The following is a 26,276-nucleotide window of genomic DNA, read 5'->3' on the forward strand; positions in this document are numbered from 1 at the left end:
TTTACCTTTTCCTACACATAAAGTGCTTACTTTACCAGCTTATTGGTAACCGCTAGACATTGGGCTGGCCTTCATGCCTCGGAAAACGGCCTTTAGGCAGATATTACCGCAATCCAGGAAATAGGATAGGAAGGATCAGGAACAACGCAGAGAAAAGATTGTTACATTTATTGCAGCTGCCAACAAAGAATGCACATCTATACTTTATTAATGGGAAAGTCAGTTTGTTTGTTTGTTTGTTTGTCCGTTCTTTACCTCTCAACGGAGCAGTATTGTGGCATGATTTTTTGGGTGGAGGTAGTTTAATTACGAAATTGTTTTTAGCTACTTTTTAAAGTGGTAAATTATTTCATTCTATATATTATAAATAATAATCCCCAAAAACGTTAAACCCATATAGCCCAACTCACAATTAATCCCATAAACTTTAAACACACATAGCTCAACTTACTAGTATCTCCAAAAAGTCAAACCCATATAGCCTAAGTCGCTATTAACCCTAACTTTAAACTCAAAAAATATTAACTTACGAACTAGAGCAGCTTATTCAAATGATGAAATTGCAGCCACAAGTGTTTTCTTTTCAAGCTCAAAAAGACAAAAGTGGATCGTTGAAAAACAAATGATTGACGTTTTTGCAAATGTTTATATAGCAATTAGAAAATTCGTAACAATACCTATAGCTACTTGTGAAGCAGAAAGATCTTTCTCAGTCCTTAAAAGAATACAAAAAATATGTACCGATCTTCGATGTTGGATGACAGATTATCATCTTTAACTTGTGTAGCAATCGAATCCGAATTATTAAGATCGATTGAGTTTAATGATTTGATTCAAGATTTTGTAAAAATGAAATTGAGACAAAAAAAATGGATTTAATAATTATTATTTACAATGTATACTTAGTAATTAAATCTAATAAATCCTAATTACTACATAATTTGTAACTTTTAATTTTAAGAGTTTTGATTAATCAAAAAGAAATGGTCTGACGGTTTTGAGTTCATGGTTTTTAGATTAATTGCAAATTGGGTTATGTGGGTTTAACGCTTTTGGGTTTACGATTTTTTATTTGTGATTGCAAATTGAACACATTTAATTTTTCAAAAGAGCCCCTGATGAATAATTAGATTCTTAATCTTATCGGGGATTGAAGAACTTGGGGATAGCTTCTTGGATTTTCGATGTGTCAACTCCTCGGCGCATCGGCTCTGAGAGCGTGCACTTCTAGCACCCCGGGTTATTGGTTTGGCTCGCTTGGGGCTTATGACGCTTTGGGTTATTGGGTTCGCTCGCTTGGAGACGGTCCAGATTATGAGGGGTTGGCTTGCTTGGGTTTTATATCTTTTTAAAGGGCTTCAAATTTAAAATAGCCCTGGGCCCCCATTTTCCTTAATCCGGGCCTGTAGATTCTGCCCACTTTTGGACCTATTATCGTTGTCTATCATTAGGAGTTTTTTAATTTATTTTTTTAAATAATGCCACTATTGCACAAAACTATTCTTGAATGCTATTGTGACACTAACAGTAGATTTTCGTTACTTAGTACATAGTAATTATCAACTAATTGTAAGTGTTTATCATTGATTTACAAAGTAACGTACATGACAATCAGTTACTCTGTCAAATAATAGTTTGAAAATAAATTTATATAAAAGTACGCTTCAGCGATGTGTAAAATATTCAAATTGAGGCAAATTAAATAAAAACACATTCAGATGGATTGATATTAAGTCCATAATCCTTAAGGTGCTGGAAAATTAGTTTCAGGAGTTTTTCGTGCTTCGCAAGTTTTTCGATGCAACGAATCTATACTATCTTCCTCTAAACTCTAAAAAAAGAAATATTTTGTTGCACCCTGTTTTCTGGAAATCACCTATGGAATTCGAAGTTCGAAGTAGCGCAGTGGGTACCAACCGAATCATTTTAACCACCAAGCGAGTAGGAACGCCTCCTCAGAATAAGTTCTAATAGAATTGTGGAGTTCTTTAAATGTTTAAAAAAAAAATCAACTTCTTTTTATATGACAAAAAAAAAGAAATTATCTTTAAACCGCAAGACACTTTCAGTTGCATATCACAACCAAATCGAGACTGTGAACCTCACAAAAACGCCTCTGTGCAGAAAACCGAGTTATCGGCTTTTGCCATTTGCACCACGGGCACCATTTTTTTTGTATCAAGTGCAAAAACGGAGGAGAGTACGATAACTTAGGCGACAAAGTTTAATGACGGATTTGTATAGATTGGGTAATTTTCAATTTTCTCAAGAACTAGAAGTTATAAAATTATCTATTTTTCAGTTTTTGATCAAAAACAAATAAGAGCAATACATTCTAAATAAAAAACAATAGTAGATAATTTTGAAGTATTGAAAAATTAGACTTTAAACCTTTTTTTTTTGCTTAAATTTTGAGTTTAATTTTTTTTTAAAACTACACATCGTTTTAACTTGATTTAAAAACTGGCTAATAATTGTAAGTAATTTCCATTTTAAGTAATAATTTTAAATTGCCCCTCCCGCCTAAACGGCGGCGGGAGATAGACCCCCCCTTCCGTAGTAAAAAATGCTTATTTTTAACTGTTCTAAAAATTCCGTTATAATATCTTGTAGCCTAAGTTATCGTATACTGCCCAACTACGAATCCTAGAAAAGACAGCGAACAAAAAAATCAATTTCAAGTTCAAGGCCAAGGCCAAGCTCTTTAAATCCGATAACTGTAGCACTTGCCGTTTTCCTCTCAGCTTCTAGCTCAGTAACGGCTTCCTTCCCTGAACGAATCACTGAATCGAAGGCATAGGCACCCGAACAAGAAAGCTAAGATGCAGTTTACAGCTCAGTTAAGTGAAAGTCGCGAAACCAATCGGCTGGCTGAAGCCTTGATCGAGCCTTTGTATATGAAAACTATAGTACCTTTGTATATGAAAACTTTTCATAGGTATACAAAGATCGAGCTACGGCCGGCGCGTGGTGCGGTGAACGTGAAGTGCGGTGGAAAGGAGGGGGTTACAATCAAAGCGTTGAATTTATATAACCCGAACCTGTATTAGCTGTCAGTTAGAACAGAATTATAAAAGCGAATTCAAAAACCCAAAGAAATTTAATCAAAATTGAGATACAAAAAAAAATAAAAAAAGTATAAAAGTTACAATAAGAAAAAAAAATAAAAAAAGAGATTGAGTGCATAAAAAGCACAACAAAAAAAATAAGATAAATAATTGTGTTTAAAAAAAATATATAATTTTTTTATTTTTTTGATTTAAAATTTCCAATACAAAAAAATTAAAATAATCTAAAAGATAGGTTCCACAAAGGTACATGAGCTGTCAAGGCGTCTGCGAAAGCAGGTAGGGAGGGAGATAGAGACCTGGAGCGACTCCAACACCTGTCGCCTGGTAAATTGGTAAGGTTAAAGAAGATGTCCGTCCGCAGTCATGAGGTTTTTGTAAACCATGGCATGAAAAAAGTTTTCCGTTCTACTCCCCAATCCGACGTCGCCTAGCCGTGAATATGCGAGCATGCCGAGTAAGGCTCTTAGGTCACCAGATTATTATAACCGTAGCAACCATTATCGTCTCTATAAGAAAATGCGAAGTCTTCATATCCTCGTTAAACCTCATGCATGTGCCTCTGAAATGTTTGGGCAGCATTTCTTAACCCAAACATCATGTACACAAGTTCGAACTATCCGAAGGGTGTAGTAATTGCCGTTTAGGGCACGTCACACGGCTCAACAGGAATTTAATGAGAAGCTCTCTTCAGGTTTATAGTTGAAAAGGCTGCGTTACCTTCCAAGATGTTACCAAAATCTTTCACGAATGAGATAGGATATTTGTCTGGAATGGTGATATTGTTAAGGGACCAAGAGCCTCCACATGGAGGCCACTCGCCGTTCGGTCTCTGCTGCATGTGCAATGGACTAGCCCAGTTGCTTTTAGAAGGACAGCTATCAACTTAGCACCATGCTGACGATGTGGGCGAGAAAAAACTGGGGGACCCTTGGTCTCAATGTGATGCGTTGTTGGTGTTATACTCGCTGGACGTCTGTTTGACTTTACGTACAGTTCTTAAAACTCAGCTAAAATATAAGCAAAAGGTTGATTATTATTTTATTTTTTATTTATTTATTTATTAATATCATATTCTCCTAACAATTTTTAGATATCTTATTTCTAATTTAATAATATATGTATTTTGTACACTTAATTAGAGGGAATAGGTTGTAGCATTTGAATTTTAAGTTAAAATTGAATTAATGCCACATGTACAAATTTTTATATTTTGGGGTGGACAGATTATAAATAACGAATATGATTAAAGAACAGAAACAGAGAAAAAAGTTTTTTATAGAATGATCACTATGATTGATTTGAACTGCATAAACAAAATTTTAATTATTATATACGTAAATAAACAAAGGGAATAAATATTATCAAATGACGTAGTTTAACAAAGATTCAATGTTATAAGTATCGAAATTAAGAAGCCATAATTTGACTGCTTCGTAATTCAGCTGGTAGACTATTGTATAATTTGCGAGACACAATAGTGTAAGAATTCCTAAAAAGTGTAGTTCGAAAAATGTTTAATCGTACCGAGTTAGAATTTCTCATATTATATGTATTACTCATAGGGCTTTCCAAATAACCACTCCTCATAAAAAATATTTTCAAAACCTTAAAATAAAACAAGTGTCTTACTGGTAGAATACCTGTTTGTCTAAATAAATCTGCAGAGTGAGTGAGGCGGGCAGCGTTGCATATTTTTCTTAGGACACTTTTTTGAAGAACTGTTAATTGTTGGATTTTGTTTAAGTATGCACCTCCCCAACAACTGATACCATATTGTAACTTCGAGTGGAAAATACCATAGTAAACCTTTTTTAACGTGGAGAATGAACAATATTTTTTTTATTATTGAAGGCTTTTACAATTGTACATTAATTCACGAATGTTTGCCGCTTTCTTGTAATGGCTGAAGTAACCTTCCAAGTGCTGCACCATAAAAGAGCACAGATTGGACTTTGTGACAGCATACCGAATGCCGCTTTTCCTTTGCCAATGCCGTAGATGACGTCTTGTTCGGTTCCGACGTCGGTCGATGGAAATGATACTTCCAAGGTATTGAAAGCTCTCCACTTTTCCCACGGTTTGCGAGAAACTATTTATTTGAGAGGATGGTCGGGTTCCGTGGCTGATCATTTTTATTTTGTCGGAATTAATTTTCGCATAATCCAAGTGCTTTAAATGGGATTTCAAAGTCCATTGGATCTCTCCGCTACCTGACAGAGCTGAGCACAGTACATCGCTTATCACCAACAAAAACAATATTGGCGACAGAATACAGCCCTGTCTGACTCCGCTTCGGATTTCAAAATCATCTGACAACCTACCATCGCACAGAACGTGACACTTGGATCCATCATATGCTGATTTAATAGTAGCAATTAATTTGTTCTGGGATGCCTCTCCTCCGCAAAGCTAACTAGATATACTCCCTGTTAACGCTATCAAAAGCCTTCTCGAAGTTGATGAACAGCAGGTGGTGGTCGATATTCAACGCACTGTTCAGTAATGATCCGCTGGGTGTTAAATGTGGCTTCAAGGTGTTCTCTGATGCTTTCCAGTATGACTTTTGCTACTGTTTTGGCAACGGCAGGTAGAACGCTGTTTTGGCACTTTGTAAGATCTGTTTTTTTTGGGAGCTTGAGGATCATTCCCTTTTCCACTCATCGGGCAAGCTTTCGGTGGTCCAGGCATCTTTTATGAGCTGATGAAGCAGTTCGCTTGATGACGTTGGCGCTGCTTGTTAAAGCCATTCGGGAATTCCATCAATTCCTACCGCTTTGTTGTTCTTAAGTGCTTTAATGGCGGCAACGATCTCATCTTTACTGGGAGTAGCGGTACGGATTCGGGGATAAGTTTCTTCAGGCACTTCAGAAAGTATCGGCTGCACGTTGTTTGCAAACACTGATTTTAAGACCGAGGAAAAGTGTTCTTTCCACCTTCTCACTTGCTCATCCACCAAACTTTTCACAGTTCCGTCTACTTCTTTCACCACGTGTTGTTTGAGTACCGGTGAGCTCTTTGGTTATTCTATAACGGTCCTGCTGTCGCACCTGTTTGCAGCATTTTCTACTTCTTGCGCCAATGCTTTGCTGTAGTTACGCTTGTCGCGGCGCACACTGCGGTGAACCTCTCCCTTTTTCATGCTTTACGAGGACTCCAGCTCGTTTCTTTCTTCCTCTTGTCAGAAGTTATTCAAGCCCTTAATTGTTTGCGTTCGTTGATCCTTGCCCAAGATTATTCTGAAAACCAAATGGTGTTGCTTCCTTTTTTCCGACCGACTATTTTGTCAGCACCTTAAATGAAAAAAAATTTGCATAGCACAATGGTGTTCGATGTCCTCATGTACTGTGTGGCTGATTGTTCTCATTTTGTGTGACATGTGGTCCCTAAATTGTTGACGAGTCGTGGGATCCTTTAGTCTGGCGATGTTGAATTTGGGGGCTCGTGTTGTTCCGTTGGATCTTCGAACTGTAGCTTCACGTAATCTTAGGGTAGTTATCATTAACTGGTGGTCACGGGCAAATCCCATATCGGCGCCTCTTCTGTTTCGTACATCCAAGATACTGCTTCTAAAGCGTCGACTAATCGCGAAGTGGTCAATTTGGTTGACAGATGCTTGCCTGTCCGTAGACACCCAACGGATCCTAGTTTCCTATAAAAGCATTCTTTCTCTTCATCAGATGCAAGCTCCGTCGGTGCGTAACACTGTATAGGATGACGGGTCGTGCTCTACTCTGAAACCTAGTTTTTATAAGCCTTTCCCCAAGGGGCTCCCAAAAAAAAGGCTTTTTGTTGCCGTTTTTGTAAGGAGTAACCCAACTCCAGTTTTTCGAGCGTTTCCTGGGTCATGACCAGAGTAGAGCAGAGTACAGTGTTACGTGTTGGTGACTTGTATTTGCCCGAGTCCAACCATCGTACTTTCCTTTACCCTAAGATATCTATCCTGTACCGCATAAATTGCCTCTCTAATTGGAGGAATCTGGCATTGTGCGGACTTTCACTTTCTGCGTCCAGAAGCGTCCTCACAACGAGTTATCATTAATTATCCGAGGCATAATTTCGGTTTCTGTAGCGGTATGGTCTTCAGCTACGAAGAGTGCTAATCTAATCTCCGTAACCTATGCTGAAGAGTCAGGAGACTTCGCCCTTGATATTTTTGCTAACTTATGTATATTGAGATACACAAATAATTGCCCGGGGCCACCACAAGGTGGTAAAGCAAGAACTTTGACTTGGCAAGAAAGTTGCATTGCTGCCCTAAACCAAGTTTTAGGCAATCACCAACTACCCGATCTTCCATCTAGCTTTTTAATAAAAGTTGTAGATTTTCAACAGCAATTCATGATCAGCTTTCTTAATTCCTGACCTTGGCGCCATCGATCGTTAATTGGAGAATAAGAAATCGTATTGAGTTTACTCCGCCAAAAACTCAACGATTTCCTATCAATAAACCTGAGTTGACTCATTACCTTTGCGTCGGTTAAACGTCATATAAATGTCTTATGTCACACCCTTTGATACCGTTATTTTAAGAGATAATGAACTTTAGAAGAACCCAGTTGCATATATCCTATTGTAATTCTGGCACCTCCATGTAATGCTCATCATTATACCCCGGAGCCCAGTTTGGTCCGTTTTGTCAAGTAAAGAGATTATTTCTTTAGACGTACAACGCGAATGTAGAAACATTCTATGTCACACTCTTTCCCTGCATCTACAATATGAAGGCATTCAATATCCTTTTATTTGTATCTGTATTCAAAAATACTAATGAGAAATTCAAAATTATAGAACTGTCCTCTTGATAACAATGTAGAAGTTTCCTTTAGGACAATGACCTTAAATAATCCTTTTGCCGGTGAACTCCAGATTTTTGAAATATTTGATGATTTATAAATTTAATTTCCTACCAAGCTGGAGGCCTTTTCTAAAAAGCCTCATAAAAGCTAATAAGGTATTTCCACTAGCAGTTTTGGTATCTGTCTCTTTCGGTGTTTTCAAATTTTCCACTGCATCCTTTTCTGTTTAAAGTTACGAACTCTTTACTCTGTCTGACACTAATTGAATCCATTTGAAGCTTTTTAGTCCGAGGTTTACTTAGAGTTCGAGTCAAGCCCTACACCATCGCCGCCCGTGCCGCCGGCCGGCCGACTTCATAAAAGTCCAACCATCAAAGCAAAAGCAATTATGTGTCAAGACTTTCCCTCAAAAATGTTGAAACACCTTTTTGTTGTTTATTCGTGGAAATTTTGAAGCCAAAAGTGTATTCCCATTTTGATTGCAATCTTAAAATTATATCTTGGTAGGAAGAAGGTAGGTTAGGTAGCTTTGGAGTTGGAATGCACAAACATAGTCTATGTCTATGCATAAAACAAAACCTCCACCATTTAGAGCTACGTAGGTAGGTCTGTACTTTTGAAGATAGATAGTTAGAGTTGGAGTTAGAGTTAGAGGTAGGAAGGTTTACCTTCATCACGATGTTTGCGCAATGCATATAAATTTCATGCCTCAAAATTCTTGTTTTGCTTGATGAAAAATTAATCAAGGCTCCGACCGAATGCAGTGCAAAATGCAAAGGGATGTGATGGACTTCGGCGACGTTGATGAGTTTTATTCCATAGCTTTAGCTCCGGCTACCGTTCTCCCGTTTCCCCGTTTCTCGTTTCGAGCCTCTTCCTGTTGCCCTTCTGATGCTTCTGCCTAACTGCATTCTCTTGGCAAAGAGGCCATCGTCATATTTTTCACTCCTTTAGACTGTTTTCATCCTTTTTTATTTTTATTTTTCACAGATATAGTTTTTCTATTTTTTCTTCCTTTGAGGGATGTGAATGCACTTCCATTTTAGTCATCATCCTCTTTGAGTTTGTTATTTTGTTGTTTTTTTAATTTCTTTTTATTTAAATTTTAATATCAATTTTTGTTGTTGTTATTAAAGCTTAAAGCCAGGTCATTAAGGACCATCATAAGTTTTGTTTTTAGATTTGTTGTTTTCATCATCAGACGTCCTGTTTTTCCTGAGTATTTTTTTTTTCCTTTTCAGTTAGTGTTCCTGGATAGGTATTTTTTTTTTGTTTAATATAGATTTGTTTTTGAATCATTTAAATTAATTGAAGTTTCAAAAGAGAAAATATTATAGGAAAGCGAGCAATTAGGTGAGTATCTCTTCATCTATACATAAATACCTAAAGTCCTAAAGGAATGCAGGTCTTACTTTCGGTTTGGGTTTTATTTCTTAATTTATGATAATATTTTTATTTTCTTGTTTATGTTTATAAATGTTTTAGGTGTTTTGGACACAAACGGTAAGAGGTAAGGGCACATCTTAAGGACCCTTTATCGTAATCAACCTATTTTTAATCGAGAACAAATATTAATTAGACATTCTAGTTCATTAAAATGTCCAATATTCGAAATGGAATTTGTTCAAAAAGACCAAATGAAAACATTTGAAAATATATTCCAAAATGTTAAAGTACCCGTTTCATGATGATTAGTGCGTTGGACTGTCATGTCAAAGGTCATAGGCTCGATCGATGTACGAAAAATAAGATGGTTGCCTTTGAACTGGAAATAAAAAGGGTCTACCCAAAAGTACATAACTCCAAACCCAAGGCAAAGTCGTGGTTATGAGCGATATGAGCTGCAAAGAGGGTCTTAGAGCCAACCTAACTAAAACAAACCGGAAAAGATTAAAGCAAACCAAGAGCCCAAGAAGGCCTACAACGAACATAATCCAAGGACCGATTTTTTTTTTGACCAAAACTTACGGCAAAAATATTGGAATGTTCCGAAGGCAGTATGAATTTTTGGTCATTCGTAAAAAACATGAGAAATTCTTCCTCGGTACCTACGCTTCTTGTTGTTATTGGCATTACTTTAGTTAGCTTTATTGAGAAAGCTTATTTGTTGCCAAAATACCCCCTTACCTCATTTTGGCATGTCTTTCCCACTTCTTTAACGTTGAGTTGTTTATTAAGTCAAGGAGGCTGATAAAATTAAAATAACATAATGTAACCTTACATTTAGCATATTTCAAGTGCTAAAATGATAATTTTAGCTATTATATTTTTTAGAAGGCATGAAGGCATATTTTATTTCTACGACTTCCTGCATGTCAAAGCATTCTCGTAACATAAAATAGTTTAGAAGGGTTTTGGGTGCATTTCAAGCAGAAATGTTAGAAATTGTGTTTAAACGTTGCTTTTTTCCAAAAATAATTTATTTATTTATTTATTTATCAAAAAATAACTTACAAAAACAAATTTATAAAATTATTTATATTGAAGACATCAGGGCGGCAAGACCATAGATGTCGTATTTAATTAGTTTTTTTTATTTAAGTAAAAATATTAATAATTTATGAAAAAAATTAACATCGAAAAGAAAAATATGATGTAATGTTATGTTATTTATTTACAAAAAAAAAATAATATAAAAGTTCAAATATTTTTAAATTTGTTGTGTAGGGTTGTTGTTGATTTTATGCGTTGATAAGTATTAATGTCAGATGGGTTTAGTATTTCACCCATCTGTTTCTGCTTGTCTTTCAATGAGATAGTATTTTTGATTAGGCGAGAAATCGGACATTCTGCAAAAATATGCCAGATTGAGAGAACTTCTTTACAACTTTCGTACTCCCCTGGGGGATCGTTTGTGAAGAAATGGCGACTCGGAAACAAAGTTTTTCCAACTCTGATCCGAAATAGAGAAATACATTCTTCTCTGGTTAGGTTTTTGTTGTATGGAGTTCTGAGGTGTGTTGAGTGGTGTTTTCGAAGAAAGTTCTCCTCTTTTAGCCAAGAGCTTCTGAGTTCTTCTTGCTCATTAGCCATGAACATTTTGCGGATAAGCTGAGATATAGGTGGCAGTTCTTTTAAATACGGATGGTTAGTGGCGCCTTTTGCTGCAGTATCTGCTAGCTCATTTCCTCTTATACCAGCGTGGCCTGGTATCCAAGCTACTGTTATGTTGGTTTTGTCAAATAGGATGCTTCGGATGTAATTAAGAGTGGAGCAGTTGTTAGTTGCACTTTTGATTCCGGTAAGGATACTTAAGCTGTCAGTGAGTATCAATGTCATTTCTGTCCATGTTTTTGCCACGGACAGTGCTTTCATTATTGCTGTTAATTCTGCTAGATAGCTGACAGCCGCGTCTGGAAGAAGTCCTTGAAAAGTGATGATTTCTTCGTGGTTCGCTATGAGCTCGATGACGGCGTATGTTGAGGTTTTATCCCTATAGGATCCATCTGTGTACAAAATTCTCACTGGTTTGATGTTTTCGATCAGCTCACGGTGAAGCATAAGGAAGTGTTCATTTGGAGTGTTTTCTTTCTTGTGACTAGACAGGCTGGTGTCGATTGGCAGTAAGTGTCTTTTCCATGGAGGGGGGGACGAATAGTTGAGCTTCAAAGACGTTTCTAAAGGCATACTTCCATGAGCTGAGACAAGGCTTAATATTTTACTAAGGGAAGATATTGAATTCTTCCTGTTTTGTTTTGGTCAATGTTGAACTTCTTGTGAAGCAGAATAAATAGGGTGATTTATGTCTGTAAGTGCTTTACTTATTAAATTAATTGCTCTTTTTTGTCCTAGCCTATTAATTGTTTTATAGCCAGCTTCTATTCTGAGAGCACTTCGGTAGCACTCATTTATGGCTATATCGATGCTTTCCAGGTTCTTTTTTGTTGTCCACATAAAAATAGTGAGTCCATGCTGGAGCGTTCCTTCAACTAAGGCTTTGGCTATTTTTAGGGCCGTTTCTAGATGTGGACCTTTCCGGCGGGGACATATCATTCTCAGAGCATTGTTTCGTTTCTTAAGTTGGTTGATGGTGTTTTTTATATGGAGATCCAAAAATAATATTTTCTGTTTCCTTACTATTTCTATAATCGCAAAGAACGCTTCAAAAATATAAGGTTGCCAGGAAAATAAAACAAAATTAATATGGCGGCTCCAAAAATTGGAGCTGATGTTAAAAGACAAATTCCAAAAGATTCCTGTTTTTCGTGAACCCTTTGAAAATAGTTTAAACAATAAGGACACAACAATACTCAAAAATTGGAGAAAGAAATATGTACAATTACGTTAATAATTTCTGTAAAAATGAAACAAAACAAATTAATGTAAACGAATAAGTTTTAAAGAAACTTAGGGTGGAGGTCACAAATTACACTTGACATAATCTATTCTCACTTCAATTATCGAGGCATTCAAAGCTTTTATATTTTTAATTAATAAATATGAAAGGAAAACTTTATATGTAATTTAATTAGCCATTTTGCTGTTTTTGGACATTTTTATTCTTGAAATTCATGTTTAATGTGCAATGTATTAAGATCTTAAATTTTGAAAGAAAAAAACACTTTAGGAAAGCATTAAACTCCTCGGGCCATATCTATAGTTATTTGATAAGTTCAGATTTTGTCTTTGCTGAACCAAACTACAGTTTATGTTACTCATAGAAAATGTAAACCCATTTCAAAACGATAGCCTGGAGTCTAAAAATAAACATGGCAACTTGTTTTTAAATCTATAAAATGTCAAAAATAATTCAGAACATTACGTTGCGAGCTGCCTTGTCGAGAGGAGGTGGAAAAGGGGGGAAGCTCCCCGGGCCCGGGATTTTCTAGCGGCCCGTAAAATTGAAAGCAATGGGGAGAGTGTTTTTTTAATATACTGTATAGATTAGATTAGATTAGATTAAATTCTTTATTTCGATTATAAAATTACATTCATTTAAAGCTAAGAATATAAGGACATGGCGTTGTTGCCGTCTGCCTGATAGACATTTCAGTTAAAAATAGGTTAACATAATGAAAGTTGTTTTTTTGTTTTGTTTTTAGTATAAGAAATAAAAACTGTATTTTTTAGTGATTTTTCTTCATAATTTTCAAATATAACAGATAAATAATTTATTAACTTGAATATATATAAAAAAGATGATAAATAATACATTTTTGAATGATTTTATTATCTCTAAAGATATGTACACAATTTTGACATGATTTGAAACAGAAAAATTTTTAGTTAAAACAGCTCTATTTTTTTTTTCTTTTTTTCGATTTTACATTCTCATTGATTCGAGACTTAAAACATAAATTTTGCCGTGATTTGAAACACAAAAAATATTAAATTCTCAATTACCATAACTGGGTACATGACAGCTCAAAAGCTACTTCTATAAGCTAAAGCATGTTTGCAAAATTTAAACAGATTCGTCCAACCGCTCAGCCTAGTTAAGAATGTCAATGACTTGGAAATATAGTCGTTGTATTTCTTGTAATATTGGACAAACTGCTATGAAATGATTTATAACCTCCACGTCCCTTCTCTTGCAGAGAGTGCAAATTTGTCTATGGGGAACAAAGTTGAGATTAAGGATCTCGACTCTAGCTTTAAAAATTTTGCCGATAGCTTCCGAAGTCATTTCTTTACAAAAATAGTTTGAAGTTGATGACTATTGATGGTTTAAGCACTTGAATATGTTTCTGCTTGCCGATGAGGATGCAGTTTGCAGGTGTTCTAAATAAAGTTTTTCATCAATTTTAGCTATCAAAACCGCGAACATATTTAGCCATTCCTCTATATTATTTTCTCTTAAGGAGAGTACTATATCAACTCCTGCAGCAAGCGAGTTCCATTCTCTGAAGGGAGAAGCATTTGTACGGAGCCGGGAGCAGTCTTATCAAGATCGTCTTATGAAGCTCATTTTCTCTTTTCATAATCTTAGCTTAATAGTCAGAGTGCCGTTTCAGATTCTGAATATATATCGGTGCTATTCCTGATTCGATATGTATGTATGTATGGTGTACGTGTAGCGTTAGGCAGTTTAAAAAGTCTTTTAAAAAAGTATCTTTGTAAAGTCTCAAATTCCTCTATTTGAGCGTATCCAAAAGCTTGGACACCGTAACATAAGCATGTATTTATTGTTATTGTTGCATTGAAGACTCTGTACTTTGATGAGAGGTCGATAAGTTGGTTGCTAAACAAATTAGGCCACATCTGGTTTAGGGTTAGTTTGGCCTCCCTGGTTTTCTCTTTCGCACGATTGCTCCAATTTAGGTTATAGGTCAGCAGTACACCTAGATATTTAAACTCAGTCACAATTGCAATACGCTCTTTGTTGATGTTTCATGATTCTTCAGCACGTCGGGCATACCGCCTGGATTCAAATATCATAATCTTGGTTTGTTTAGTATAGATCCGTAAGCCCCAAGTTTCACAATATTCTTTAAGTCTGTTGATTTGCAGTTGTAAAGAAAATGGGTTATTCGCCAAAAGTACCAGATCGTCTGCATACAGTAAAACTTTAATCAAAGATTCGCCAAATATTACACCTCACGGTAGGATTTCACAAACCGCATCAATATGAAGTGCAAACAAAATGGGACTTAGAATACATCCTTGGGGAACTCCTGCCGCTGTCTCAAAACTTTCGGATAAGTTGTTACCATCCCATTCTGAGGCTTTCGTTGAACATAGAAAGTTAGAATAAAAAAGTAAAAATTTTGTCGAAAGCCCAAGAGAAGATAGTTTGTAAATCAATGCTTGTCGATTGACCGTATCAAAAGCAGCTTTGAAGTCAATGAAGAAGCTGTAAAGCTTTTTCTTTTTCTCCAAATGTTGTCTTGCTATGCTTGTAAGCGCAAAAATTTGTTCTACCGTTCATTGTTTTCAAAACACTTTCTAGTTCAATCAAGGATATCGGTTCATCAAGTTCAGGAATATGGTTGTTTAGCATGGCGTAACTAAACGATAACAAAAACTCATCTGCTGATAACAATCCTTTAAAGTAATCTGCCAAAACCTCAGATCCGAGAGCATCATAATTTGAAGGAGTATGTTTACGCCCTCCTAATTCCCTCACATTATTCCAAAATGTTTTAGAGTCCTTACAGAGCACTAAGTTTTTTGCAGTAGTTTGAAGATAGTCAATCTTTTTTGAGGAACAAAGCTGTTTATATTCCTTATTAAAATGTAAGTACTGGTTTTAAAAAAAATCGCTGTTAGTATATCCGAATAGTTTTAAGATACTGTATATTCATCATCAACATACCTATTCCCACTTATTTGTAGAGGCCCGAAAATTTAAAATCGTTCATGCTTTCGCAATCGGGCCCTTTTTGCATGTTATCTACCAATCTATCAGTCACAGCTGGCCGATCTGGGACCCTGCTTATTATTGGCGTACGTTTTTGTTAATATTTAATGAAAAATTGGGCAACTCTGAGCTATTGAAAGAAAGTTATTATAAATTGTTTAACTTTTCTTAAATAAGAATTAAATTAAATAATTTAACGTAAATTTAACATAGAAGAATTAGAGAATTTTTAAATTCAAAATAAATGGCCCGGCAACTTAAACATTTATTTCGGTTTCTGTTTTTATAAAGTTTCTTATCCATCCTCCATTTCAACTAAACTGGACTATACCCGTGAGATTGGTTTTATGATTAACACTTTTTTGCGGTTCACTTTGCAAACAAAAAATTATTATATCCGTTAATTCCGTTCCGGGCCCGGAATTCATCTCGACGGCCTTGGTTGCGAAATATTTTATATGAAAATATAAAAACAAAAATTGAAGTGTCAAAAGATAGATGACGATGATTTCTATGAAAGGTATCCATTCGTTAAAAAATAAACTATGTTCAAGTCTTAACAGCACCTGTGCTATGGTTTTCACTCGCTATATTCACCAAGGTGCCATAGGCAATGTGATGTTTGCTACTGTCTTTACCACAATAAATGCAAATTTTGACTTCAAGCACCATAAGCTTGTGTTAAGAAAATAAAAAGTTTTCTCGGAACAATATATTAAATTAATAATAATAATTCAAGGCTTGTTTTTAAAAATCCGAATATTTGCTATTTCTCTCAGAAATGATCTTATAAGCGTAAATTGGACTTTGTGATTATTATAAAGATTTTAGTTGTTTTTGACAGACAAACCACTTTTTTGGTGAATAGCGTTAAATTATTAACAAATTTGTAGAAATATTTGTAAATATTTGACTATACAACTAAACTGTACGAGTTTTATGGCTCATATGACCTCTCTCTGGATCTTCCATTGCTTAAAAGTTAAAGAATTTGTACAGCGCAATTGAACTAGTGCTGGATTTCCGATTCATATTGTTTTTGGTCCAGACCTCAGTTAAAAGTAGCACTTCGAGCAACAAAATGAGAAGCACAAAAATACAAATTCAATGTTAATACAAAATAAATTATATAATTCAATTGAATTCATACGAAAACTAAAAAAAATAATCTCCCACGGGTTTCCATGACTCCTTCGATCCCCTCCCTTTGTATTCGCTATTGGAACACCAAATAAAGTATTTTCAAAACATTTAGTCTACCGCCATTCGTTTTAAGAAACTTTTAGGAATACAAATGAAAATAGCCAGAAGTTTACTCCTTGACGAGCCCCTGGCAGTGTTACCGCTTTTCGACTTTAGTCGCATTTTGACCCTTTTTTGTGCCTCATGCGACAACGATACGACCTTTTAAAAAATTGTCTATTTAGACCCTTTTTAAAAAATTTTGCGACTTTTTTGACCCCATCTCAAAAAATTCATTGAAACAATAAGTTATTTTATTAATTCACACAAAATTTCCAAATTTTTAAATACCGTATTTCTTTAAGAATTACCGCAGAGCCCATTATAAGGAGGTTAATTTTTATATAAAAATTCACTTGGCCTTTACTAGATAAGTACACGTTACCTTTACTAAATACTAATTTTAATATAATTTTGAAGGTTACATGTGGCAGAACCAAAGCGTGCGACATAACATTTTTCGTGGGAAGAATGGCCACCAAAATGATTGCAAAAAAGATGAGGCAGGATTTCTCCACTTTAATAATCGACGAAACCACGGACGTGTCATGTGAAAAATGTTTGGTGATGGTGGTTCGACTATTTGACGAGCAAAATGGGAAGACTACTTCTTCCGATTAGTCGAACCACCAAGCAGCACGGGAGAGGGCACTTGCAGGCAAAACTTGGAAACCCTAAGTGAAAAAAAAATTCCCCTGAAAAATGTCATGGGATTTGCATCAGACAATGCAGCAGCCATGACTGGTAAAAAAATGGTATTATAGCCTATTTGAAAAGAGAGATTCCAAATCTTTTCCACATCAGTTGTGTAAGTCACTCTATCGATTTAATAAATCATGCATCTGCAACAGCCCTTCCTCACAATGTGGAGCAACTATGTCGAAATGTTTCAGATTTTTTAAAATAAAGTGCTAAGCGGTTAGGGGATTTTAAGAATCTTCAAGCTATTTTTGATGGACCAGAACACAAGCTTTTTAAACTCAGCTCTAGATGGTGGCTTTCCGAATGGTTGACCCGTGGGTAGTTCTGCAGCATTACTTTGTGAAGGCAAAGTTTGAAGAAAAGTCACCAAACCTTGTTTCAAAAATTTCGGACATCTTAGAAAATCTTAATTGCACAAACTTAATTTATTTAAAGTTTTTATAGTATGGTCTTACAATAATGATGCAGCCAAATTATTTCAAGGTTTGATATTAACGATAGGTTTTGAGGCACTTGGAGTATTCAAACTCCAAATTATAATGATCTAGTAATTGAAGAAGCTTTTAGAATTCAAAATTCATGAAAAGAGCAGTCAATTTTTTAGGAGTTTTGGCATAAGATCGGGGCAATTAAAAACCCTCTAGGAGAATATGTTTATTCCAACTTATACTCCTTTGTACAAAATATTTTTACACAGCAGTGAGTGTGCCAAAATAGTTTTTTCTAAGTTATCTCATTTTTTGCAATTTTTTCAGATTTCGTTTGAAATTTGTAGATGTAAGGTTAAGCTACATATTATGTTATTTAAATTTAGTCAGACTCCTTTACAGAACATTAAGCGGTGAGTAAAAACGCGTCTAAAAATTTTAGTAGCACCGTGAATTCTTCAGTCATAGTCATAAAAGATGGCGGGTATCGATTTGGTGTTCTTGGGTTTTTTCCAGGATCTGCCGTAATGTGAATATTTGATCGCTTGTGTACTTTCCTGGTCTAAAACCGCAATGATAAGGACCTATCAGGTTGTTGACGATGAGCTTTAAACGTTCACATATTACAGCGGAGAAGATTTTGTTAGCGATGTTAAGTAGTTAAGTGATTCCTCTATAATTGGTGCAATTTAGGGGGTATCCTTTTTTTAGAATCAGGCAAACAATACTGAGGTTTCATTCATCGGAAGTGGTCCTCCCATATTCTCAGCATTGACTGCGATTCCATTATGATGTTTGTTTATGTACCTGTGAATTTCGTTTCACCTGTTCATAAATCTTTCGAACTTCATTCCTGCTTTTAAACCTCTCAACATCTTCGACCGCACGCTTCTCATGCCCTCTCTTTTGCCTTCTGAGAAGTCGGCGTTCCTCTCGCCTCTTCTGCTCATAGAGCTCATGAGCAGCTCTCGTCCTTTTATATGCCTTCTGACATTCTTCATCAAACCAGTGATTCCTTATTGGTGGTTGGTTGAAACCCAGCACTTCAGAGGCGGCTTCTCTGATTGCATCTTGGCAATGTTGCCACTGGTTTTCGATACATTGTGTTGGCGGCCGAGAACTTCGAGAGAGGTTACTTGTGACTCGGTCGGTTTCACATCTTTTACTTTACAAATATTTTTGTTGTGTTTACTTTTCTTTTATTTATACTCAATTTTAAATAAATACATAATTACAAAAAAAAATAAAGTTTGTAATACAAAAATAAATTAGTTCATTTTGAGTTTTTTAGACTTGGAATGACTTAGATCATCGGAAACAAGGTTCAGAGACCAAAGCAGAATCCAAATGGGGAAACAAACACTTGTCAATGTTGTAAACAGCCAATTTCCATAAATCTAAAAGAAAACAATTTTTCATTTAAAAAATATCAGGACATTTAACTTCAGTAGAACAAAAGTTGCAAAAAACACTCACAATAGAATCAACTAATCCATAAGTTATGGCATCCATTGATGCATTTAAAGCCTTGAAGCACACATTGCTTAATGAGAGTTCTGGGAATGCTGACATGGTGAGAATCAAAACTTGCAAATAGATAACAAACAGAGGATTGAGCAGGAATGTGTAGAGAGTAGTGAAGAGCTTGGCAGAATTTCCATGTTTCGTATTGATGAGAATAGCCAGAGGACAGCTTGCTACAGCAATGAAAAACCCTAAAGCAAAATTGAGCAATCCAATTACAAGAAGCGCCGATCCCATCGCTAAAAGCGACCCAACGTGCAGCAATTCCAAACCAGCCTGGTCCAAGTGGATGAAAAATGGCATAAAGAAGCCCAGAACTGTGACAAACGAAAGGAAGAAAGTCACACCAATGGGAGTGGAGATGTCATTCTCGGCAAAGAAATTGCCCAGAGATTTGTTGAGTGGCAGCAGGTTGGCCACAATTCCAAGCAACGCCACTATACCCATAAATATCAAGACTTTTATGTATGGCAATTCTTTTTCATGCTCCTTAGACTTTTGCTTCTTCTCCGAATCATCGGTGTCATCATCTTCGGCACTGTTCAGATTCAGCCAGAGAAGGAAAGCTTTGATGTACAGAGGACCAGCCATCAGAGCCAGACATGGCATAAAGTCTCCGATCGAGATGAATCGGTCATTTTGGACGAGAATGTAGAAGAAGTAACTCTGATGGAATCGCTCGAGAAGGTTGTTCAAACTCCTCGAGATTCCCTCGACGGTTTTCAAGAGAACAACTGCAGCAGCAATATTCCTACTGTTCGTGTTGCTAGTGGAACTTCCTTTTACGGCTTCAAGTGTGAGTGATTCAATGCGATGCCGATGGAAGAGCCCGTGATTTCCAGTTGGAACACCATTCGCCTGACTGGAAATCATTGCGAGGATATTCTTGAGGTTTTCCTTAACGGTGGTCTGGGATGCCTTGCGCTTCTTTCTTGGAATTTGTTTGTAGCCCGATGATATTCCCTCGCGAACAGTTAACCGCTGCACGAGATTGAACATATCCAGGTTTGGTAGTTGACCGTTAAGGCCTTCTATTTTGACATCGATGTATTCTATGAGGAGAAAAACATACAGATTGGCAAACCTTTAGGATAAATGATGTCATGTACCTGCATCGAAGTCCTGAATTTCTAAATTTAAGGCTGCTTGGAGAGCTCCAGCTCTGGCAGGGAGATTGCCACTGTTCAACACTGATTTATCGCCCATGCCTCCACCGTAGTAAGCCTCGAGCCACGCGTGAACACCCAACTGTTCTTGTTCGGTAACCAAAAATATCAAATCCTTTGCCCAGTAGTTCTTTCCTGAAAAGATTATGCATTAGCATCAAAAATGGGTTGAGTTTTTTCAAAACTTACTCCTAGCAAAGTCTGCGAAGGCCAAGAGAAGTGGAACACTGGGAGTTATGTCAGCGTGAACGGAGTTCGGAGGGCGGTATGGTGCTGAAAAGACAATCCCTTCAGTTGAACCGATTCGAGGAGCACGAAGTATCCCATAGACGTTCTTCCCTTGAAAGACCTTCCCTCCCCCAAACGGATAATTTAATGTGAAGTTATGAACATGGGTCTCCAAACCGATTTGCTTCATTTTAGCTTGAATCCAAGCATAAGGCATATTAGACCGATGATCTTCTCGTTCCCTTTTCAACTCTTCCAACAAAGTCTGCGCTAATCTTCCCGAATCAGGTTTCAACTCAGAATAGACCAAACCTTAAAATTTTGTTTGTTCAACATTAATTGCTTCGTTATGATTGTAATTCTAATGGTGGTTACAAACCTGGCGATAAGGCGTTTTCTGATAAATAAGTCGAATGATTAAAATCTGGATGACCCAAGCAGACGAACCACACTAGGCCGGCTAAGTAGAGAACAAAACATATTTTCCTATTGTGTCTTATTAAGGTGCGACCGAATTTGCTCCTCTGGTTAAGAGATGGATTCGTGAGAAGACCCATTTTCTTTTATTTTCGAGTAAATAAATAAATCTTCTCGCCTTTGAACAAATTTTCTTTCTTTGAGTTTTGTAAGAAAAAATTATGATGAACTTTAACTTTGTTTATACCGCTAGTGTTAAATGGGGTGTGATATTTGTATGTCAAAGAGAGAATACTTGGTTTTTAATGCCTTCTACAATAAAGGGATATTTTTATTTTAAGGCATTGCTTACACTTGAGCCGTTTATCAGCAAAATTGTGTGGATTTTTGGAATATATAAGGGCGAATTTATTGAAAGCAATAAATATCAGAAAACTTGCCATCAACCATTTAAAAATGTAATTTCTCAAAATGACTCAATGATTTTTGAATTATTTCAACTTGACTTAATTGGCTCTGCTCTCTACTAGTGGGGTTCAATAAAATAAAGTCATTTGCCAAACGATTTAAAAATTTAACTGAAGTTGGAGCATAGAAAAAGACGTGCCAGAATTTTGTAAGAACCATAACCCAGGCTTTATTCTCAAAGGCTAGTTGTAGATGTCATTGGTTTTCATCATTGGACAGGTTCAGACGAAATAAGGGACTTGTAGCTGTAGGTAAGACAATTGAACAGCTGCACTGAAAATCGAGGCAAATTTAATGGAAAGTTTACTAGAAAGTTATTCAAAAGAAAAATATGCCTTGCAAAGAAGACAAGTCTACTTATGTCAAAATATCAGCTGATCATGTTCTTTCAAGTGAAAGCTGAACTTGTCATATTGGTAAAGAAAACAGATTTTTTAGTTACAGAATAAAACGCACCATATGAATTTTTTTTTGTAAATTATAATGTTGTTAATTTCTGGAAGTATAATATAGTCAAGTTAAATTCTATCCCTAAAACTAATGACATCAGATAAATCACCCAGCTGCCTTGGTCTTAAATTGTTTGCGTTTAAAGAATTCATTTGACTGCAATAGAGTCCCTTTTGTCACCTAACCCATTGAAACTCTTGATTCCAGTTTTGTGAAAGGTTCATTGAAATTAGGGTCGATACATTGAAATAAAAACAAAATGGAATGGTTTCAGTAAAATAATTTTGTTTCAAAATATGAAAAAAAGTCAGTTGTTCATTGAAAAAGATTTTGCCGTATTGGTTATAGCCTTTTCACACCAAACCCAAAACAGGGTTTTTGGCAAAAAGTTTTTGAAAACCCGAAAATCGTTTACACCGAACATTAACACGTTTTCATTTTACATTTAAATTTATTTACCACCGGCTGTCAAATTATGTATTGATGAAAAAAATTGTGAGTAAAAAGTTTTGTTCTTTTCAAACTATTTGTGAAAATAAAATGAATTCTAACTTATTCATATTGATTTTAACGTAATACTAGCTCGTCGCGACGAAGAGCTTCAACTGAAGTTCGGGGGACGGGTGGAATGGGCTCACCGACATGAAGCAACAAGAAAAATTAATTTTATTTAAAACATTTTCTCCTTCTTTCACAACAAATTCAATCCAAAATACTGAGCTTATGAATATTGCTTCTGATGGCCAAATGTCCCTTCAGAATCCCCATATATTGTGGCTGTCCGAGCAACTTATAGGCGGAGTTAAGAAGATTCTGAACGACTTCATGCAGGTCCTTATGGCCGGAGCAAAAAATGTCAATTCCTAGTTCCGGATTCGTACCAAAATCACACTTATCCAGAGCGATCACTGAAGCTGGTATGATGATCTGCAATTTCTCCATGACTATCTCTTTGCTTTCTTCTTTTGAGGACTCGCCTGGCTTGTCCAAAGGACTGAGGATCTTCTAGATGTTGGCATCGCTGTCCATCAAATGACAATAGCCCACTGTTGTGGTTTTATTTACTGAAAGAACGATTCCGACATTGCCTTTACCAGAGATTTACTTTCGTACTTATTCTCCTCCTTGGAAACGTTATTACGAACTATGAGCAAATGTTCCTCGTCGCGCCAGTAGCCATAGTGAATTCTGGTTCTTCGCTTAACAAAGAGCGTTTGAAACTCTGGAGGATCATAAAACAACCGCCAGTGAGGTAAATAGTCACCGGGATTTTATTCTCGATGTTTGTTTTGTTGCCACTCAGCTCCCCCAAAGTTTCCTTAGTTTTTTTTAGTAAAATAAAATGTACAACTCATTGGCTCACCAAACATATCAAATTTAATTTTCTTCATCGCTTTTAACTCTCAAAACTAAAAAAAAATTTTAGCTATAGCATGTCCTTTGAGATATTTACTTTACTCGAAGTTGATAAATCGACTTGAGGATTTTTTACTTGCGATGTATAGCAACTATGTATATGGCAAGTATTGCAATCGTAAAAAATGTCGAGCTCGAGATGTTAATCAAACATAACATCACGATGGTAGAGATCGTATCTCCCGATTCCACCTATCCATCTGTCTGTTCTTGCACCTACAGCCCAAACCATTGGGTCAATTGAGTTCAAACTTGAAAATTAAGGTTTTTAGCCAATTCACGTTAGGTGTTTTTTCGATTTGCGCATTAGGCGTTTTTCCGACTAAAAATAACAATAGTCCGCATACAAATTTGTTTGTCAAAAATTGAAGATTATTGTTTTCTCAAAATCAATTCCATAGACTTTTGTTTAATTGTCTCTAAAATGTTGTTTTAAACTTGGTTCCCTTAAATATAAAACAATATTTTTGTATTGCTCCAGAAGTGTACCCCTCACAGAATCGCTGTTTCGTTTGTAAGTTTTCTGAAGAACTAATGAACAGATTTCAATCATGTTTTTCTGCCCAAGCTCTTAAACTGTCTTGATTATTAAAAAATTAATATCCTCAACTTGACTCCCAACTTTAAGTCTTATAACAACTCTTAGTTTGATCATCTGCAGAGTTTGAAACTAATTAAAAAAAATTAACAGTCTTTGCAAATTCGCAAACGACGTAATCATTGAAAATGACCTTGCGATATATTACGCTATACAAACCTTTTTTTTTCATTTTTGACAAAAAAAAATTAACACAAAATTTATTTTTTTTATTTTTTATTTTTAAATATATTTTTATTTTTTTTTCTCAATTTTTTTGTATAAATTAGAATTTATATTTTTTTAATTTGATGGCAGTGTTCGTCACTGCTGTCATCATCGCTTTCAGTTGCTCTCCTTTTAACGACAACGCTTGCTCGTAAATATGATGACTCAGGTTTCTCATGTGAGCGTTGCATTTTCTTGTACAGCAAACAATCGACAGCTAGATCTAAAGATAACCCAGATTTTGTTATCTTAAACCCAGTAAATTTGACGATTATAACCGAATACATATAATTTGGAGTAGACAATTTTTCCCACTTGCTTTCAACTATACTGTCCCCCTTAAGCTCAAGAACCGGTGACAAAATTTTTGCTGGTGGTGTTTGTGATGTGAATAGGCGTACGCCAAATACACCGGGTGATGTTTTTCCTTGTCGTATACTGGAACCAGTGATATATCTAGTTTTTAATTTGTTCAATATATCAGGCATATCACTAAACTTTATATTATGTTTTTTTAAATTGTTCTCCAAATCCTTTGATTTTGTTGAAAGTTTCCGCAAATCGGTTATGAAACCTTCAATAACGCTGGTCATCAATTTTTTGGTTTCCGCATGCCAAGCAGTGGGCATCAATACCGACACACGATGTTTCGCTTCTAACGAATTCAAACTTTCCATGACAGTTTTTGTAGAAAAATCCTCCAAATTACTCACGCATACGCCATATGAGTTTCCAATTACAGCAAACTTTATGGGATTTTTATAATTATACTGAGTATAATTGAACCGGTTGATAACATTCGGATGAAACTTCCGTTTAAAGGCAACATATTCCAACTCCTTTGTTATAATTCCTTCACTTTCCTTCACCTCTGATATACATTTCTCCACAACCTCGTTTTCTAATTCACCATCCTTTGGCTGAAGTAGATACAAATTTTCAGTATCAATGGATACATCATAATCTTCGTCGTCGCTACTAGCAGATAAAGCAATGTTTTTAGATGTCGACGCCATTCTTACTCTTATATATTCTTATAAATTTCGTTAATACAATAATATATTCTTATAAATTTTGTTAATACAATATTATATTTTTATAAATTTGGTTAATACAATAATATATTTTTATAAATTTTGTTAATACAATAAATCTGCACACTTGAACTGTCCGAAGCGAACTGAATTTGCTTCATTACTTTCTTATAGAACATAGCATCGGCACTAGTTTTTTTGCACCCGGAAACCATCGAAGTTGTCTAGTCGTAAGAAATGGCAATCTTGGCGAAACCAACCGCTCCGTTAACGCGTCGAGATCTGGTAAAAAAGATGGTATTTCAGGATAAAAAAAACCATTATATTTGCTCATTATTGGAATTTTATCATTTAAACAGGCGGTATAACAATTTCTACATAATACATATGTTTCTTCTACTTTTTCTACTAAAGTAGAAATAAAATTTATAAGTTTTTGAGGACCGCTAACCGTAATAGTTTTATTTGACCACCAAAACCGATCGCATACATTACATATACTATTTAAATGAAGCAAAAAAAAATTCACATTCATATAATTGACCAACCAACCCATCGCGCCATCAACCCTTTGTTTTTCCAAACATAGCCTTTTACGCTCTGCACCACTAAGAGGCTGTTTTATTTTAGATGACTCAGAATTTAAAATTTTCTTTCTTTTGCGATGCATCGCACGCGTTCGGTTGAGCTCGTTTTCTCACCTCCTTCCATCTTGACGCTCTTATTAATACTGACGATAAAATTATTCAAACGCTTAAACGATGACGATACACACTCACTCTACCCAAATCCCTCCCCCCCTTAAACAACGAAACGATACACACTCACTCTACACAACCATCAAATGTTTCATTTTTTGTTACCCAATTTCGTTCCCAATTTCGTTACCGATTTTCGTATATACTGACCCTATAATCATTTTCAATGATAAAAAAGTAAAGAAAACTGCATTTTAGTCACCGATATCGAAATTTCAATAAAATTACTGAAGAACTTGTAATGATGAGTATTTAAGCCTAGAACGTACATTCAGAAAAACTAAATTTGATTTATTTTTTTGTATTTATTTATCACCTATTTATTTGGTTAACAATCTTTTTAAGAACAAAGTTTCAGTCAGAATTTTTCTTTTTCAAACTGTTAACCAAACGAGCAGCTAAAAATACTGCTGCTGTAGCCAGTAGTATTGGCGAAAGCCCAGACGCATCTTAAAATTCGGCACAACACAA

The 26,276-nt window shown here is 35.7% G+C and overlaps 2 protein-coding genes across 4 annotated transcripts; both read right to left on the reverse strand.

Annotated features, from left to right (window-relative positions):
* Positions 1-18,783: 18,783 nt before the first annotated feature.
* Positions 18,784-21,129, reverse strand: LOC129941499 (glycosylphosphatidylinositol anchor attachment 1 protein). The gene is made up of 5 exons (XM_056050168.1): positions 20,837-21,129; positions 20,419-20,769; positions 20,173-20,364; positions 19,016-20,115; positions 18,784-18,936 (listed from the first exon to the last, which is right to left on the reverse strand). The coding sequence occupies exons 1-5, from the start codon at positions 21,012-21,014 to the stop codon at positions 18,808-18,810; spliced, it is 1,950 nt and encodes a 649-aa protein (XP_055906143.1). The 5' UTR covers positions 21,015-21,129; the 3' UTR covers positions 18,784-18,807.
* Positions 21,130-24,028: 2,899 nt separating this feature from the next.
* LOC129939988 (uncharacterized) lies at positions 24,029-25,938 on the reverse strand. 3 transcript variants are annotated; one of them, XM_056048202.1, is made up of 2 exons: positions 25,600-25,938; positions 24,029-25,329 (listed from the first exon to the last, which is right to left on the reverse strand). In XM_056048202.1, the coding sequence occupies exon 2, from the start codon at positions 25,027-25,029 to the stop codon at positions 24,079-24,081; it is 951 nt and encodes a 316-aa protein (XP_055904177.1). In that variant the 5' UTR covers positions 25,030-25,329; positions 25,600-25,938; the 3' UTR covers positions 24,029-24,078. The 3 variants fall into 3 exon arrangements, with proteins under 3 accessions (XP_055904177.1, XP_055904178.1, XP_055904179.1); XM_056048203.1 differs by having other exon boundaries at positions 25,592-25,938; XM_056048204.1 differs by having other exon boundaries at positions 25,577-25,938.
* Positions 25,939-26,276: the final 338 nt, after the last annotated feature.

This window comes from Eupeodes corollae, chromosome 1 (assembly GCF_945859685.1).
Source record: "Eupeodes corollae chromosome 1, idEupCoro1.1, whole genome shotgun sequence".
Taxonomy (NCBI): Eukaryota; Metazoa; Arthropoda; class Insecta; order Diptera; family Syrphidae; genus Eupeodes; species Eupeodes corollae.